The sequence below is a fragment of the Arvicola amphibius genome, chromosome 12, assembly GCF_903992535.2.
Source record: "Arvicola amphibius chromosome 12, mArvAmp1.2, whole genome shotgun sequence".
Lineage (NCBI taxonomy): Eukaryota > Metazoa > Chordata > Mammalia > Rodentia > Cricetidae > Arvicola > Arvicola amphibius.
Genome location: NC_052058.2, coordinates 31,580,660 through 31,599,036, shown reverse-complemented (window position 1 = coordinate 31,599,036; position 18,377 = coordinate 31,580,660). Strand labels below are relative to the sequence as shown.

Sequence of the window (18,377 nt, the reverse complement as noted above, 5' to 3'; positions counted from 1 at the left end):
ACCTACAATGTGAACTATTAAAAGCATTTTTTTTCCTTTTTTAAAATCAATGGAAATTAGAAGACAAAGATGGGAGACATGGGCCTATTTTCTCTGTGAGTCAAATTCAAAACTTACTGCTTATTCCGAGACTGATTCTTTCTGAAACCTCTTTAAATTTATACACACACACACACACACACACACACACACACACACACACACACACAGAGAGAGAGAGAGAGAGAGAGAGAGAGAGAGAGAGAGAGAGAGAGAGAGAGAGAGCGAGCACTTCTCACCTCATTTACTGCTAGTATGAAATGGTATCTTTCAGATGATTATGATAATGTACAGACTAGAACTACCTTCCTTTAGAAAATTATAAAGTAAACTAAGAAAAAAAATCCATCAATGTTGTAAAAGTTTCAGCTCAAATATCAAAAATCTTTTTAAGTAATAGAGCTTTTAGTTATATGATTTAAACAGTTTGTGGCCGGGCGGTGGTGGCGCACGCCTTTAATCCCAGCACTCGGGAGGCAGAGGCAGGCGGATCTCTGAGTTCGAGGCCAGCCTGGTCTACAAGAGCTAGCTCCAGGACAGGCTCTAGAAACTACAGGGAAACCCTGTAACAGCTTGTAACTGATCTATACTATTGGTCACATTTTAAAAGTGCATTTATCCTTTAGAATTATAGAGATCACTAAGTTTACCCAGATACTCAAAGTACTTACGTTTGCAAGGCTGCATTGGTTGCATTGATGAGGTTTCTATCTGTTATCTTTTCCAGTATTAACAAGGCACTAGTTTCATGACCCTAAAATTGTGGCAAATAGATCTTAAAAACAGTTAACTATTAAGAATAAACACATCAACTCAACTATCTCTAACACATGTACAATATTACACACATATCACAATTTTTCTAAGATAATGTCTGAAGTATTTATTCAAAGGTATCAGAAATGTGAATAAAAAACAGGTCAATAATAGCTAAGTGTTAAGTTCATATTTTAAAACCTAGTAAGCCAACACCTCCCACCCCACTCCAGAAACTCAGGGTTAATAATTCTTAGGCTTGTTTCTGACTTCTGTTCATTTTAGTGAGCTGGAAAAACTTAATGCTACTCAGTAGTAACCATGAAAATACATCCTTAAACTATGTACAAACCTTGCTGCAAGCCAAGTGAAGGGCGGTGTTTTTACTTTTATCTTGTAAAGTCAGGTCTGCACTAGCACTGCTCACCAGCATCTCTGGGAGGAAAAAATCCATCAATTGTTGTTTATGAACATGATTCTTAGACTATCAATAGCTTACTATAAGGAGAGGAAGACATACAGAAAAAAAAGCCCTCTTGCAAGTAAAACACTATAATACATAACATACACATTATATTACCATGTAATTATACGGAACTTTTATATTCTTATGCAAATCATGTCCTAGCAGCGATAACCAACATTTTGGAGTGTTAATGTTCAAAGTTTTATATGCCCTGGACTTACAGGTTATCTTTAATCCTCACATCAATCTTTTAAAGTAGATGCTGTCATTTTGCTCATTTTACAAGTGAAAAAAGTGAGGCAGGAGAGGTCACTTAAGATCTAGGACTCCCACTCATGCAGTCTGATTCCAGAGCCCGTGTTGTATGAGGTTAAACCACCTTGATTAAAAAAAAAACTTTTCAGTCAGTAAGGGCAATAAACCAAAATGAAAATGTGGAATGGTGAGATAATTCATGGAAGTCAGAAGGGCTGGGATCTAAGTTACACATACAACAGAATTCTTAAAGAGCTTTAAAACAAAAACAAAAACCAACAACAACAAAAAAAAAACAACATGGGTTGTGATTTACTACCTAGCCCAGAGTGGCCTTATGCTTGCAATCTTCTGACAGGCTCTTTGGTAGCTGAGTTTATAGGTGCTCACTAAACAACTTCTCTTTTCTTATGGAGATACTATGCAGCCAAGGCTGACCTCACACTACTCAGAGGCAGTCCTACTGCCTTGGCCTTCTCTAAACAGTTTCTTTACCAACTGTATTGGTTTGTCCGTTTTCTGCAGCCATCATGAGGGGTGTTTTTCCAGTAGAGTCCACGGAATTGACTTGAGCATTATGGCTGAGCAGCAGCTGTAAACACTCTACATGGTCTGTGAAGGCAGCAGCATGGAGAGGAGTTCTGGAACAGAGAGAAATACACAACAAAAGCTGAATAGCACATACACTGAAAAATTACTCCTTAATTCAAGACAAAAAATTTTCAAGGGTTTACCTAGTAGGTTATAAAAGCATTACTAAGATACAAATTGTGGGACCCTCAACACAAGTTCAATGGAACCCACAAATTTCTACTTTAGATATGTATACTTGGCACAATCTATTTTAAACTACAACTTGCCTAAAAAAAAGGATGAGCTATATAATACTGTTAACACTATATTGTTAAAGAAAACTTAAAAGGAGAAACAATTTACTCAGAAATCACTACAGATTACAAGTGCTGTACTCTTCTTTCAGCCTTTAGTCTAATTTAGAGAAATGTGAACAATTTTATTTGGGTTTAAAATCATACTTTTTAAATCAGGAGAGTAACATTTATATTTTAAAATAAATTGATAAAAAATTAAATGTCCTAATAATGCAAAGAACTTAAGACTTTATAATAATTTACAACATCTGCAAAGTCTTGTTTTCAATTAGATATGAGTTCTCTATAAACTCTCAAACAGATGGTCAAATTACAGTGCTTTCTCTTATGCAAAGAAACACCATGTGCTACTAACTGCAATCCTACCTTCCCTTTGAATCTGTGGCATTCACAATGTTGGCTCCTAAGGTATCAATAAGCATCTCAGCAGCACCTTCATTGTCATTGATCCTGAAAAAGGTACAAGATGATAAGTCCATGGTAACAGTGTTTCTTAAAACATCAAAAGGAATTTGATTCACTATGACTTTACTTACACAGCACAATGCAATGGACTAAAAGCATTCCCTTCTATTTTCTGGAAAACATCCTGTTCTAAAAGTAGTTCTACACATGTCTCATGACCTAATAGGGACATAAGAACCAGATATTAAAATATAAGAGATACTTGCAACAATCTCAAATACACAGAAGTATCTAGAAGGGGACCGTTTAAAAAGACTCTGTTACATCCCACCTTCACTCTTTTTAGACCATAACCAGTGATCTCAAGAGTGTTATGTTTCCAGGCACATACAATTGCCTAAACACACTTATTTTTTCTTTTTACAATTCAAATGGTATACTTTGTTCTGCAACTTTCCTTTTCAATTAATAAACTGTATACATCTTCTATAATAGTATGCATAGCACAATTTCCTAAAACACTGTATTGTGAAAAAGGAAAATATTCTGATTGAAAGAAGGCAGATAGCTTTTTAAAAAGCAGCTTTAAAGACATAAAACAAAATCCAACAAAACAATAAATCCCAACCAAAACTAGTTTTCCTTAGCCTAGGAGTTGGGTCCCAGGAAGCAAATTTAGGTTGTCAGGCTTGGTGGCAAGCACCTTTACTTGCTAAGTCATTTTGCAGGTCCCTTAAAAAGTTGCTCTTGTAAAGATTTTTAAGCTTCTCAAGTCCATTAACAATGCAGGTATTATCAATAGCTGTAACCCACAAGCTCTGAGACCAAGGGCTAGAGATCCACTATCTGAGTTTGTTATAGAGTACTTTATCTGCTATCTCCAGGGATTAGCACTGGGTAGAACCAAACTACAATCTAAATACAATCTCATTATTTCTCTTAGTATTTCAGAAAGTTCTTTCTCTCCTTTCTTCCTCCCTTCTTTCCTTTCTTTCTTTCGTCCTTCCTTTAAACCCTCCCCCCTTTTTGAGACAGGGTCTCTCTGTATACCACTGGCTGTCCTGGAAGGCACTCTGTAGACCAGGATGGCCTTGAACTCTCAGAGATCCGCCTATGTCAAGTGCTGGAATTAAAGGAATGTGCCACCAGTGCCTGGTTCAGAAAATTATTTCTGAGGGTGCTTAAGAACATCTAGTTGATTAGTTTTTGAAAGGAGCAATAAATTAAAATTATGGATTTTAAGCTTAGTAAGTTTATAGTCAATTCTTTTCTAAAACTTGGTCATCATTTCATTGAGAGAAAAGCTTGTTTTGATTAGAGTACTTCCATCTTTCTGTACAAAAATTACTAATCAGTTAAACCATTTAATGCATTCCACTTATGTAATGTCAAATTATAAAGCAGGCATTTGGCTAAAAATATGGCATTAATTTTAGACTGCATAGTCTCTTACCGCATGAACTAACATTACAGTTCTTCTAGCTCAATTCAGAATCACTACAATTTTGCTTTTCTAAAAAAACTCAGACCCATCTGTTTTTTATTTTTTTGTTTTGTTTTTAATGGCAACCAGGCATGCTGTTGGTGTAAAATTCTGTTTCTATGAGAGTAAACCTCCAAAAGACAAGTAAAAGATCTACCTTGGGAAATACACTTCCTATATAACATGGAATGTCACTGATCACTTAAAAAAAAAAAAAAACCATCCAATAAAAAATTCTGCTTTCAACAGGCAGTGGTGGCACACGCCTTTAACACCAGCACCTGAGAAGCATAGGTAGGTGGATCTCTTTTTGTGGCCAGCCTGGCCTACAAAGTTTCAGGACAGCCAGGGCTACACAGAGAAACCCTGTCTCAAAACCCACCACCCCCAAAAAATTTTGCTTAAAAAGTTTATCTTGCTGATTTTTACATACAATTCACATTTGTGGATACTTTCTCAGGTTATTAGACTCATAAAATGTTAATTCATAGGATAAAATCAAACTTCGATGACAATATACAGCAATTCTTTTGATTCAGGTACAATCTTTCGCTACTCTACTATACCTATCAATCCCAGAGAGCCGAAAGGAAAAGAACATGAAGGCTTATCTCAAAGACGTGAAAATTAGCGACCTGTCTTAGCATAGTAAAGGACAGGAGTAAGATACAACCAGAGAGTAGAGCATTCCTGGTCTTTCCACTTACATTTTAAGCCCGACTTATAAATATGCTACTGTCATCAATACCACAGTGCATTTTGAGTTGCTTGTTTTTACTTATTAGTACCTAGTAGGCAGGCACTCAGTGCAGGTTTTATCGGATACTTAACCATTGTAGCAAGCCCAGTGAAGTGCTGTATACCCATGATTGTCTACTACGGCTAGATTTGCATCTACGGATGCTGCTGACTGCAAAAGGGCTCCAAGAACTCCAATGTGTCCACAGGCAGCTGACAAGTGTATAGGTGTCCGACCCCTGCTGTCCCGTAGTAAGCACTTAGCACCATGTTGAAGTAATGCGTCTACACATTCTTCATGGCCTGTAACTGCCTGCAAAACAATTTGGGTGTATTAAATACATTATGTGGCACCATGGACCAAATTTAGTTAATATAATTTTGGCTTACCCCTCTATGCAATGCTGTCCTTCCCCACTTATCTTTGGCATCTACATTTGCTCCTTTGTTCAGTAGTGAATATACACAGTCTGTGTGTCCATTGAGAACAGACAGCATTAGAGGTGTCCTGAATAGTAACAGAATTAGGTTTAGTGTTACCACTTACAAAACTCTAAAACAGCAAGGATGTGATGGCTTATTTTCTATACATGCATTATCGTGACATAACTTTTTAATGTGCTTTAAAAAAAACTAAATATATGCTTGCTTTTCTCCAGTATACAAACTATTACAAATTTACTAAAATAGGGGCCAGGGTATTAGAACATCTAGTATTTTAACAACAATCAAAGGCAAGGTATAGTGACTCATGCCTGTACCCAGCATTAAAAAGGGTGAGGTGGTAAGGTAGTAAGATTGTAAAATGGAAGAGTGCCGGGGCTATATAATAAGACATAAAAAAAAGTTAATCTAAAAATTATTCAAACTTACTGTCCATTTCCATCTTGAATATCTACTGCATTCTGTGGTTCTGCATTTCCTATTAATAACCGTAAGCATTCCGAATGGCCATTTGTTGCTGTAAATCAAAAATTTTAAATAATTTTAATATACACCATTAAACGAAAATATATTAGAAATAGCACATCTTTTAGAATATAATTTGGGGACAGTTTTACGGAATTCCATAAGCAGAACAACAACTATGTGTATAAAGAAGGTTTTATACTGTATTTGCTATTAAGGGACTTTTCTGCACACAGCAAGCGGAATGCATATACTGCCCTTACCCCTTCATCCTCCCTCATGTTAACAGAATCCTCATTTTATTTAGCTCGCCACTAGGAGAATTAAAGGCATGTGACTCCATCTTATTTATAATAGAAAATGATTTCTTATTCACACCACTTGATAGTTTCTACAGACATCTTTAGTTGAGAGTTTAAATGCTTGTTATTTGTCTCTAAACCTTGCCTGAATAACAAATACTTCTTAAAAGCTGCTCTGGGATCAACAGTTAGTGTGTTCTATATTTCTATAGTCTTCTAAAATGTATCTTTCCCCCAAACAAGTACAAATCAAGTCATATATTTGAATGAGTTCTTAATGTTCCATAAACACAAGTGAACTGAATGGTCACATAAAGATTGGAACTAAGGAAAACACTTGGCTACTATTGTTCACTTGTACCAGTCTTGGTTACTGAAAATGAGTGCTGTGCCTTGTGGTAATTCTCACAAAGAATTGGGAAATTTGTGTCTTCTATTGATATACTGTTGGTACTAAGTCATTTCTATGATTGTTCTCTTCCCCCTTGCCAATCTTTTTCCTACATACCAATAACTTGGTTACACATCCCTGCATTTTTTGGTACACTGGGCAAAATTATGAAACTACAACTTGGGGTAGTTCTTGCAGAAGTTAAAATTTTGTAAATTTTTTCTGAGGGTTTAATGTAGTAACCAGTAAAATAGTAAAAGACACTATTAGGCTAGAGAGATGGCTCAGTAGCTAAGAGAGCTTCTGCTCTTACAAAGGACCCAGGTTTGATTCCTAACACTGACATGATGGCTTACAATCATCCACAACTCCAATTCTGGGGGATCTGACACCTTCTTCTGGCTTTCTTGAGCACCAGGCATACATTTGGCACACACATATATATGCAGGCAAAACACTCATACACATGAAATTCAAGTAAGTCTTAAAAATAAAAAGACTTATTTTTAAAACATTAATGATTGCCATGAAAGCACATGTTAATCTAAAATATTTCCATCAGAAAGAAGTAAAAGATACCTGTTGAGTTCGAGGCTAGCCTGGTCTACAGATTTTGTTCCAGGACAGCCAGTGCTACAAAAAGAAACCCTGTCTCAAAGAACAAAAGAAGAAAGAAGAAAAAAAAAAGGAAAAAAGGAAAAGAAAGGAAAGGAAAGGAAAGGAAAGAAAGAGTACAAAACACTAAACTGATGATAATCTAAATATTTTATTTCATAAATCCAATCCCAAAGGTTTATGATTTTATAAAAGTGTTGCTTTTCCTTCAGAATACAATCATTTGACTACTTAACATAAAAAGTAAACACAACTACAGTATCAGTATGAAAAAGTACATTAGGATTATAAACATATATATTTGGCATACCTGCTGCATGTATAGGTGTTCTCTTCAAAACATAATCTTTTACGAGGATTGAAGCTCCCTGATTAATGAGTACATCCACACATTCAACATGGCCCTTAAATGCTGCAAGATCTAAGGGTGTTCTACCACTACTATTTCTTACATCAAGATCTAACAAAGATTGTACCAACACTTCCAAGGCTTGGTGATGACCATGATAGGCCTAGAAATAAAAATATGTAAATTAAAAATACTATTTAGACCGACTCCCCAATTAGGTTTCTATTTCTCTTTTTCTCTATTCTGGAAATATAAGTATTTGTGCATGCCAGGTAAGTAAGCAAGTTTTACCACTGAGTTACATGCCGAAACACTAATGTTCTAGAAAATGTAAGCAAATTCATTTTTTAAAAAGATTTATTTATTATGTATATAGTGTTCTGCCTCCATGTATGCCTGCACACCAGAGGAGGGCACAGGATCTCATTATGGATGGTTTTGAGCCACCATGTGGTTGCTGGGAATTGAACTCAGGACCTCTGGAAGAGCAGCCAGTGCTTAATGGCTGAGCTATTTCTCCAGCCTGCAAATTCATTTTTACACTGTTACAACTGAGATTAATACAAACTTTTATATTGAGAAGTCAGAAAGTTTAAACCATAGATTTCTTTTCCATAAGAATCACCAGCACTCTCCCATATTAAGAAACATATATTCTGTAAATAATAAAGCCTCAAATGGCAGGAGGTAACAATGCCTGAATCACGGCAGGCATGGAAGCTCTGGCTGTGAAGTTAGTGACAGGAAAGTGTCCAGACAGTTCACCCTGAACAATGACACTGCATTGACACTGCACTGGACACTCTACAGGAAATAAAGCAATAAACTTCAAAGGACAATAAAGCAGTATTTCTTGGGCAAAACGACCAAAAATTGGGCTGGTGAAATGGCTTAGTGTGTAATAGCACTTGTTCTGCAAGCCTGGTGACTTAAGTTCAATTTCCAGGACTCATGTAATGGTAGGACAGAATCAAAGTCATTTAGGAGATAGCCTGAAAATGGGGTACAGAGTGTTCAGTGTGTCCACTCTAAAAGGAAAAAAAAGAGTCAGAAAGTACAAGCAAAGAGAAAGATTGGCTTTGCTGGAAGTTTATCTTACAAGCTTAACTATCTCAAAGATAACACGAGTGTAGACAATAGAATTAATTTTAGGATCACACCCAATTTTATATGTGAATATTAGGTGGAAGAACTCATGCTACTCTAAGAATGAACTGTGAAGAATTTCACTGGATACACAGAAGATAGTATTTAAAAAATAAAGAGGAGAGAAAAATCATGATGCTTTTTTATAGGGCTTTTCTCCTTATCACTTCTACAAGACTAAAGGAAAAGCCTGTGTGTCTAGCACCAATATTAGGAAGAAATAACATTTTCCTTAAACTTCACTCCAGTGTCTCACTATAAGGTTATCTGAAAACCTGAGTTTAAAAATAATAATAATTTTAAAAACTACTTTAACTAATTTCTGAAAGCCTCTTAGGATTAGATATAAAATGTTAAAATTGTAACATAATCACATTTCATTGAATTTAATCATTAAATTGCAAACCTGTCTATTTCAGCTTAAAAACCTAACACACCAGCACTTACACATTCAAGAGATGAAGCAACATTAAGTGTCCACTGATAAGCTGATTGAAAATAACTGCAATATGAACATAAGTAAGCTCAAAAGTAAAGGAACCGCACAGGGATGAACTCTGGGGAACATATATTAAATGAAATAAGACACTCCAAAAAGAATTCAAATGAGAAATACTGTATTTATTAAGATAAAAAGCTACAGAACATGTACAAAGAAATAGATTACCGAACTTTTAGTGGTCCTGTTAAATGAAGCACTCTTAAGACCAGAGGTCACATAAACAGCTAGTGATGTGTCCTGGTCTCTTGATGATCAAAGTCCTCTACAGAAAGGGCTTCAAAATAAATTCTTTCAGTATAGAAAAGCTAAGACAGGTTTTACTTAACATTTCCTAACCTCTCTGTCGTGGTGACTGACACTCAGAGGAATCTGAAAATGGACGGGAAGCGATAGCGCACACCCCCATCCTGCAGCAATGAACCCGTGAAACAGCACTGGCTGTACAGTCAGCATCCATGGCCATGAGCAACCAACGACTGCTGAAGTTTACAGAAATTGTGTGGTTTACATAATCTGCTCAACAAATTACAGTCCTTCTACTATGGTAGCACATCTTAAATTTACCTCAAAGTCAGATTCTCTCACTGAAAAGCAGGGCTTGAGGAAGCCAAGGACTGAGACTTAAGAGGAAAGTAAGAAGCAGATAACCAAGAATGCACTAAAGAAGTTTCAGGATTAAAAAAGTTCTTTAAGTCTTAATCCCATGATAATGACTACACCAATCAACACAAGTATATACCAGAGATCCATAGTGAAGCACTCATTAAAGTTAGCTATGAAGACAGTACTTACAGCCAAATGTAAAGGACTTATTGTTGCTCTATTATCTGAATCATTCAACATATCTGTTCCCGAGGTTTCCATTAACTGAAAAAAGGAGAGGCATTTAAAAATGATAGAAATGATACTTTTAAATATATCAGTAGTAGTTATCCCTCTTATCCCTCACTCCATTTTAGAGTATGTCAATAACTCAGCAAATTCACAAAACAGCATAATCACAAAAGCATAGTAAGGATCACAGACTCTGAGCTTTATCAACCAGGTGTTTAGAGAAACATTCTTCCATCAGGTAAATACCTTCCTTTCTTGAATATACATTCTTGTCATTGTCTTTGGTCTCAGGGGTATGATGTGAAAATATGTCTAACTTTAGTTTTAATGAGAATAAAAAAATACACTATTTTAATTTTTTTTGGGGGGGGGATCAATTAATACTTACAACATCCAAAGGAGTTTCACTTGCAATCTGAAATAAAAGAAATGATATTTTATGAAGTTACTCATATATATTAAGATGTTTAACATTTTTATTGATATAGGGCTTTGTTAGTTTCTGTTTTAAACCCATGATTTCTTTGCCTTCAAAAAGAAGTCTTTTACCCAGACAACAAATCTACATACAAAGCCTATAATTTAATTCTAAAAATGCATAGTAACCTATGAAATTATGGGTTATTTTTACAGTATCACAATAATGGCTATATGAAATATGTTGACCTTCTTAGATGCCTTCCTTGAGTTTTATTTCCTACTGAAGAGAAGCAATGCTTATACATGTCTATAAAGAAAGCTTTGACCTAAACAAGGAATATATGCACTGCAGTATATTTTAACTCATTTCTTCCTTTCCAGTTTGGCAAAGAAGGGTTCTGAATCATGTGTATATTCCAGGACAAGCCCACGGTCGAAATTCAAACTTCCTTTGTAAAAGCAGATTGTCCTTTATTAAGAAGAACTGGGAAACAAAATGACTTTGCAGAGTTCTCAAAACACATGAGGGAAATGTAACTCCCTCAGGGGATTTATTTTTTTCAAGTAAGACATGGTTACAGCCCTTTGGATGTCAATACAGCGATTTCTCAGAAATTAGGAAACAACCCAGTAATACCACTTTGGGTTTATAGCCAAAGGATGCTCAATCATGCCATAAAGACATGTGCTCAACTATGTTCATAGCAGCATTGTTTGTCATAGCCAGAACCGGGAAACAACCTAAATGCCCCTCGATTGAATAATGGATAAGGAAAATGTGGTACATTTACACAATGGAGTACCACACAGCAGGAAAAAAAAAAAAAAAAAAAAAAAAAAAAAAAGAATTACACCTTGAATTTTGCAGGAAAATGGATGGACCTAGAAAACATTTTGAATGAGGTAACCCAGACCCAGAAAGACAATCATTACATGTACTCACTCATAGGTGGTTTTTAAACATAAAGAAAACCAGCCTACAAACCACAATCCCAGAGAACCTAGACAACAATGAGGACACTAAGAGAGACATACATGGATCTAATGTACACGGAAAGTAGAAAAAGGCAAGATCTCCCAAGTAAATTGGGAGCATGGGGACCTTGGGAGAGGGCTGAAGGGGACGGGAGAGGTAGGGAGGGGAGCAGAGAAAAATGTAGAGCTCAATAGAAATCAATAAAATTAAAAAGGGGGGGAATATTTATTTAAAGGTGTAGAAATAAATGCAATAGACCTAGAAGTTGAATGATACGAAGATTTGAAGGCTGGTGTATAGCTCAGTTGGTAGTGTGCTCACATGAACTAAATCCCCAGACCACATAAAACTAGGTGGGATGGTGCAAGCTCAGGATTCAGAATGTGGGGCCCAGAAGTTCAAGGTCATCCTCAGTTACACAGCTAGTTTGAGGCCAGTCTTACGATATGCAACCATCTCAAGAAACACAACATTTTCGTAGTCTTCTTCAAAGATTAATCTTTTTTTTTTTTTTTTTTTTTTTTTTTGAGGAAGTTTCTCACTATGTTGTCCTGGATTCAAGTCAGTGTCCTTCCTCAGGCTCCCAAGTGTGACTGCAGACTGCAGAGATGTACCACTGTGCCTGACTCCCCTCAAGAGATGAAATGCACCATCATTTAGACAGTATCTCACTGAGCCCCAAATTTACAATATATATGCCTTAGTTTTTTAAGGATTTGAATTATAGGTATGTGCTACCACACTGGATTCAGTGGCTTGCTTTTCCTTTTTGTTGTTGTTTGGTTTGGTTTTTCAAGACAGGTTTTCCCGGTGTAGCAGCCATTGCTATCCTGGACTAGTTCTTATAGACCAGGCTGGCCTAAAACTCACAGAGATCCACCTGCCTCTGCCTCCCAAGTGCTGGAATTAAAAGTGTCCGCCACCATTGCCCTGCTGTTTTTTCCTTTTTCAAAAGGAAAATTAGAGAATGAGAGGTATCTTACTGGAGCAACTATGAATTTAAGAGGGAAATGGAGCATGAAAATGTTAAAGAACAAAACTAAGTCTTTGCTGGACTACTTGGTCTCATTTTAGTTATATTACTAAACTAAAAACCCACACTAGTTCTTTCATGAGAATTCATAAATCTTACCAGTTGAAGACACAGACGGTGACCATATGCAGCTGAGTAATGAACTGCATTGTATCCTTGTTTGTCCCGGATCCCAGGATTTGCATCATTTCTTAGTAAGTATTCCAGGCACCTATATATAATAACCATTTGGAATGAAAGCTGTAGCTTCATATTTGTTTTTTTTATATATATACTTTCAGTATTGAATATATTTTTTTATATAGTTATCCACCTACATTTTGTTTAGTTATACATTTGGGACGAGGTTTCTCTACGTAGATCTGGCTGTCCTAGAACTTTCTATACAGATCAGGCTAGTTCAAACTTAAGAGATGTTCCTGCCTCTGCCTCCTACCATGCCTGACCTTTCCACCTACATTTTAAACAAATGATTAAATACTGGTAATTGTTGCTGTGGGACAACAGTCTTGTACCCTGTAAAGATTTGTTACTTGTATTTTAATAAAATGCCGACTGGCCAGAAGCCAGGTAGGAAGTATATGTGGGGTGGATACGCAGGAAGTAGAGATGGGGCAATGAGAACAGGAGAATTCTGGGAAGAGGAAATGGTCAGTCTGCAGTCGTGATCCAGTCACAGAGAAAGCAAGATGAGAATGCCTTGCTTATAAAAGGCACCAAGCCACATGCTTGACAAGAATTATGGGCTAATATAAGTTACAAGAGTTAATAAGAAGCATGAGCTAATAGGACAACCAGTTTATAATTAATGTAGACCTCTGTGTGTTTCTTTGGGACTGAAAGGCTGCGGGACCGGGCAGGACAGAAACCTCTGCAGATACAACTACACATCAGGCAGTAAGTATGCTAATTGTCTTTACTACCATTTTCTTAACTTGGTCTAGCTCTCTAAACCTAAAAACTTAATTTTGTTTCAAAAGTACAGGCTAAATTAATGCATAAAAATTTTATGTAACTGTAATACTATTGCTTTTATGTTTCATTAAATCTTCACGATACAAGGCTTCTAACAATATAAAACTCACAAAAGCTTTTCCAACCTGATATTATCCAATCTACAGCTGATGTAATGTTTTGTAAGCTGTTAAGCCATACATAACAAATTTGCAAAATACTGTCTAGTAGCAGTATACAAGAGCATGTTTCTGCTAATTCAAATAGTGTTCTATTAAGACTAAAATTGGACTTGCTAAAACTTGGTCCCAAAGTGTCTTTAAGTACTGACTGCCAACCCTACAACCTCATGAGATTGTATCATATTTGGGTGTCTGTACGTGTGTGCAGAAGGTGTTATTTACTCATTCATATAACGGTTATTATACAGTCATAAGACAGCCAGATATTTTATTTTAGCTTTGTATTTTTTTTTTTTTTTTTTTGGTTTTTCGAGACAGAGTTTCTCTGTGGCTTTGGAGCCTGTCCTGGAGCTAGCTCTTGTAGACCAGGCTGGTCTCGAACTCACAGAGATCCGTCTGCCTCTGCCTCATGCGTGTCTATGCTTAGGTATGTACACTGTGATGTTAACTTTATCTTTTTTTCAGTTTATGCATATGTACACAAGTTGTGTGTAGGGATGCACACCCATGCGTATGTAGAGACCAGAGGAGGACACTTTACTACTCTCTGCCTTATTCCTGAGACAGGATTTCTCATTGAATCTGGAGCTTGCTACTTTTCAGCTAGGCTAGTGGCTAGCAAGCTCTAGTGATCCACCTGTCTCTCTGCCCTCTACCGTCAGACCTGGTTATAGGAGTGTGTAGCCATGTCTAACTTTTCACATGGGTAATAGGGAGAACTCAGGTTCTCATGCTTGCAGAGCAAGCTGTTTTTACCTACAAACCCATCTTCCCAGCTTCTAACTCTTATTCCCTTAATGTTGAACAGCTTAAAACCACTTAGGCCTCTCAGTAATTACTCTCACAAAATACTATCAATGTTAGAAACAGCATCTTTTCAAGTAAGAATTGCCTGGTAATATGAGTTCAATTGTTGGATCCTCAAGGAGAAGGAAACTGGACTCCTGAAAATTACCTTGACTTAAATGTGTGCACTGTAGCATGTGTACATACATTATAATATACATTCACAACAATAATAAATAATAAAACATGCACACACACGTTTGGGTATGGTTATGTGTGTCATAGGAGGTATGTGGAAGTTAGAAGACAACCCTGGGTGTCAGCCCTAATTTCTACCATTAGACAGGTTTCTTGTGGTTTGTGGCTATGTATCTCAGTCTAGTTGGCTAGGGGACTTTCAGGGATTCTTTATCTGACTCCCACAGCAAGGTGTTAGAATTTCAGATGTCTACTATTAATCTCGATTTACATAGGTTGTGAGGTCCTCAACATTGTGGGGTCAAGTGCTTTATTTACTGAGTCATCTCTCCCCAGCCTGAATTATATACATTTTGAAAAGGATTTAAAAAGTGGAAAACAAAAGCTTCTATGCTGACTGTGACTTCCGGAACAGAACTATGTCTTTAGCGTTGCTCCCTAGGAATAACTGCTCCTCCTAACTTTTTTACTCTTCATTGACTCTGCCACATGAGGGATACTAGAAACACTGAAGATGTAATTTTCTGTCTTCACTGGATTTCAGTCTAAGAAGAAAAATTTTATACTGAGGCACTACAAATGGATCTGGTAATGGGATTTCTTTTGCCAGTTTATATATCACTTATCCTTTTCTTCTCACCCACCACTCTTGATCAACATTTACTCGGTCTGCTAACAATATTCAAGCAATATGTACCTACTATATGTCAATCTCAGCACTCAGGAGGCAGAGGCAAACAAATCTCTGAGTTTAAGATCAGCCTGGTCTACAGAGTGAGTTCCACGACAGCCAGGGCTACAAAGAAAACCTTGTAATGAAAAACAAAAAAACAAACAAACAAACACTATTTTGCAGGAAGAATAAGACCATCTTCTACCAGATTTTTCAACGAAAAACCAGATGCTTGGGAGACAGCTTTCGTCTTCATTTTTCAAACTGTGGACTCAGGGAATGGTAATAAAAATATAAAAAGGCAACAAACATTTGCAGTAAAACAGTCCCATATGAAGATGACAATTTATAGAAATAACAATCTTCTTCTCCTTCCACATACTTACTTGCCATCTGTGTCTGACGTAGCTGCATAGTGCAGGGGTGTGCAGCCTCTTTCATCAAGGTCATTCACACTTGCTCCTGATCCCACAAGAGCAAACAGGCACTGGTAATTGCAGTTGGCAGCAGCATAGTGCAGTGGAGATCTTTTGTGACCAAATAACACAGGAAATAAAGAAGCCAAGAACATACATTTGTAAACATAAGCATAGCTGACCTTTATTCTACACATTTAGTTGCAATACAATCCCAAGTCAATTACAACCTCTATAATCTGCTTAGAAACCTAAAATCTTTCATTTTAATAAAGTTTGCCTTACACTAACAAAAATGCCCCACAGTCCATGTCTTGAGTAGAAAAAGCAAAGAAGAAAAACACAGACACTAACAAGAGTGGTCATTATCAACTCCACATAGGCTTCAGAGCTCTCAAGCATAAACTTGGCACAGGCTTACAGACTAACTTCCTATTCAGAGAAGCTAATGTGTTGTTTTAATCTCTAAAGTTATGAATAATCATAACTAATTTCTCTGATTACTAAAATCACACAGAATTCTATTAAACATAGGAGTAACTATTTCAAGATGATAAATCTAAGATGATTTTTATGATTTCATTAAAAGAAAAAAATTATGGTAACTTCATTTCAGAGTTCTTTACAGTATATTCTTTCCCTCTAATACATTTATAAGGAAATGATACCAAAATATTATTTTGCCTTATTGGATATTATACTATTTCGATTTATGAGTTTGAGACAGGGTCTCACTATGTACCCCTGACTGGCCTAAAACTCATACAGATCTATTTCCTAGTGCTGGAATCAAAGGCATGTGCTATGATTCCCAGCTATTATAGAGATTTTTAAAATGGAATTAACGCAGGCCGGGCGGTGGTGGCGCACGCCTTTAATCCCAGCACTCAGGAGGCAGAGGCAGGTGGATCTCTGTGAGTTTGAGGCCAGCCTGGTCTACAAGAGCTAGTTCCAGGACAGGCTCCAAAGCCACAGAGAAACCCTGTCTTGAAAAACCAAAAAAAAAAAAAGAGGAATTAACGCTGGAAATACAAAGCTTTCAACCTCATATTAGAATATGCTTCAAAAATTCTCTTTACTATTTGTTGTATGGAATTTAAAAATTACTGCAAATAAAAATTGCTTTAAACTTAATTCTGCGGGCCATCTGTTCCTTCTATCAGTACATTTATTCATCAAAGTATTAAGGGGTCAAAAAGCACTTAGTTTTCTTCTATTTATTTCTTACTTCCTACCATACATAATTCTTCCTTTTTCTTCTGCATTGGTACTCTTACCAGAAACTAATACACACTTACACATTTCCTTTCCGTCACAAGTCTTATTGCTTATGCTACCACCAACATCTCTCAAACAAATTCAAACTGCATTTAATTCTTTCCTGAAAGGTTTTAATGTACTTTGTGTGTCTAATCCTGCTAAACACAGTAGATAATAAAAGCTTCAACTGCTATTACTACAAATGCTAGTAACAACAAAGCTAGAAATGAGACTTTGTCTTTTTATAGCTGTTTTCCTGCAGACTGTATTCAGTGGGTTATATGGATGTGTATAAGAGAAAAATCACACACATATTTGTAACCTATTTTTTCCTTTTAGTAGTGGTAAGTAGGTATGGGAAGTAGAAACTTTCACAAAAGATGACTTGGAAAAATACTAGGTATTATGAATTTTTTAAAGGCACTCTGGTACAACGTAGTTTTAAGTTTCTATGCCAAAATTATATAGGAAGAGGCAATTAATATCAAGAAGGGTAAGGAGCTAGAGAGACAGCTCAGCAGTTAAAGAGCACTGGCTGCTTTCCCAGAGGACCTTGGTTCAGTGTTCATAATGATCTAACTCTGGTACCACGGGATTTGATGTTTTCTCTTTTGGCTTCCATGAACACACAAGCAGGTAAAACACCTACACACATAAAATAAATAAATTCTTAAAAAGGTAGGTGGGTGGGGGAAGACGACAGAGGCTAAAACTGTAAGGGGAACCCAATTAAAAGACTGGAGGTGCCGGGCAGTGGTGGCACACCCTTTAAGCCTTTAATCCCAGCACTTAGCACTGGAGCAGATATAGGTGGATCTCTGTGACCCAGCCTGGTCTATAAAAGCTAGTTCCAGGATAGGCTCCAAGGCTACACACAGACAGACAGAGAGACAGAGAGACAGACAGACAAACAAGCTGGGGCTGAGAACAACTACTTAGAACCCATTGGTGTGTACTGGCTGGTGTACACACGTGCTCTTTTTCTTTTCCTTTTGGCAGTGCTATGGATCAAATGCAATCCTGTGCACTTGGAAAGGTAAGTCACAACCCCAGGTCTGCTCCAGACTCTAGTAATCATAACTACAACTCCAAAGATGCTGTGTGACACATAAATGTAAATCTTAGAGGTCAGTTGAAGGCCCAGGAAGCCATTAAGTAAGCAGATTTAACCTAGCTGTAAATGAGTCATATAACTGATTACCTCCCAAATTTATCCTTTTTGTTGAAGTCTGCACCAGTATTCAACAGAAGGTTTAGGCACTCCAAATTTCTAATCAGGGAAAAAAAAAGTTTGAAAGTATAATTATCAGTGATTTTATAATAAAAATGGTAGGCTTAAATAAGCATAAATGAATATTTTTAAATAATTACATTTTATGAAGAATAAAACATTAAAATT

General features: G+C 36.6%; 1 protein-coding gene across 1 annotated transcript in view; it reads right to left on the bottom strand.

Moving 5' to 3' along the window:
• Ankrd28 (ankyrin repeat domain 28) overlaps window positions 1-18,377 on the bottom strand; it is a 93,965-nt gene that overhangs the window by 9,117 nt on the left and 66,471 nt on the right. Inside the window, exons 14-27 of the mRNA XM_038348747.1 lie at window positions 18,180-18,248; window positions 15,689-15,829; window positions 12,609-12,720; window positions 10,469-10,495; window positions 10,039-10,113; window positions 7,560-7,761; window positions 5,906-5,993; window positions 5,423-5,540; window positions 5,126-5,345; window positions 2,943-3,030; window positions 2,773-2,856; window positions 2,012-2,157; window positions 1,148-1,230; window positions 711-793 (exon numbers count right to left, since the gene is read on the bottom strand). Of these exons, the coding sequence (XP_038204675.1) occupies window positions 711-793; window positions 1,148-1,230; window positions 2,012-2,157; window positions 2,773-2,856; window positions 2,943-3,030; window positions 5,126-5,345; window positions 5,423-5,540; window positions 5,906-5,993; window positions 7,560-7,761; window positions 10,039-10,113; window positions 10,469-10,495; window positions 12,609-12,720; window positions 15,689-15,829; window positions 18,180-18,248 (1,536 nt within the window). The remainder of the gene's footprint in view (window positions 1-710; window positions 794-1,147; window positions 1,231-2,011; window positions 2,158-2,772; window positions 2,857-2,942; window positions 3,031-5,125; window positions 5,346-5,422; window positions 5,541-5,905; window positions 5,994-7,559; window positions 7,762-10,038; window positions 10,114-10,468; window positions 10,496-12,608; window positions 12,721-15,688; window positions 15,830-18,179; window positions 18,249-18,377) is intronic.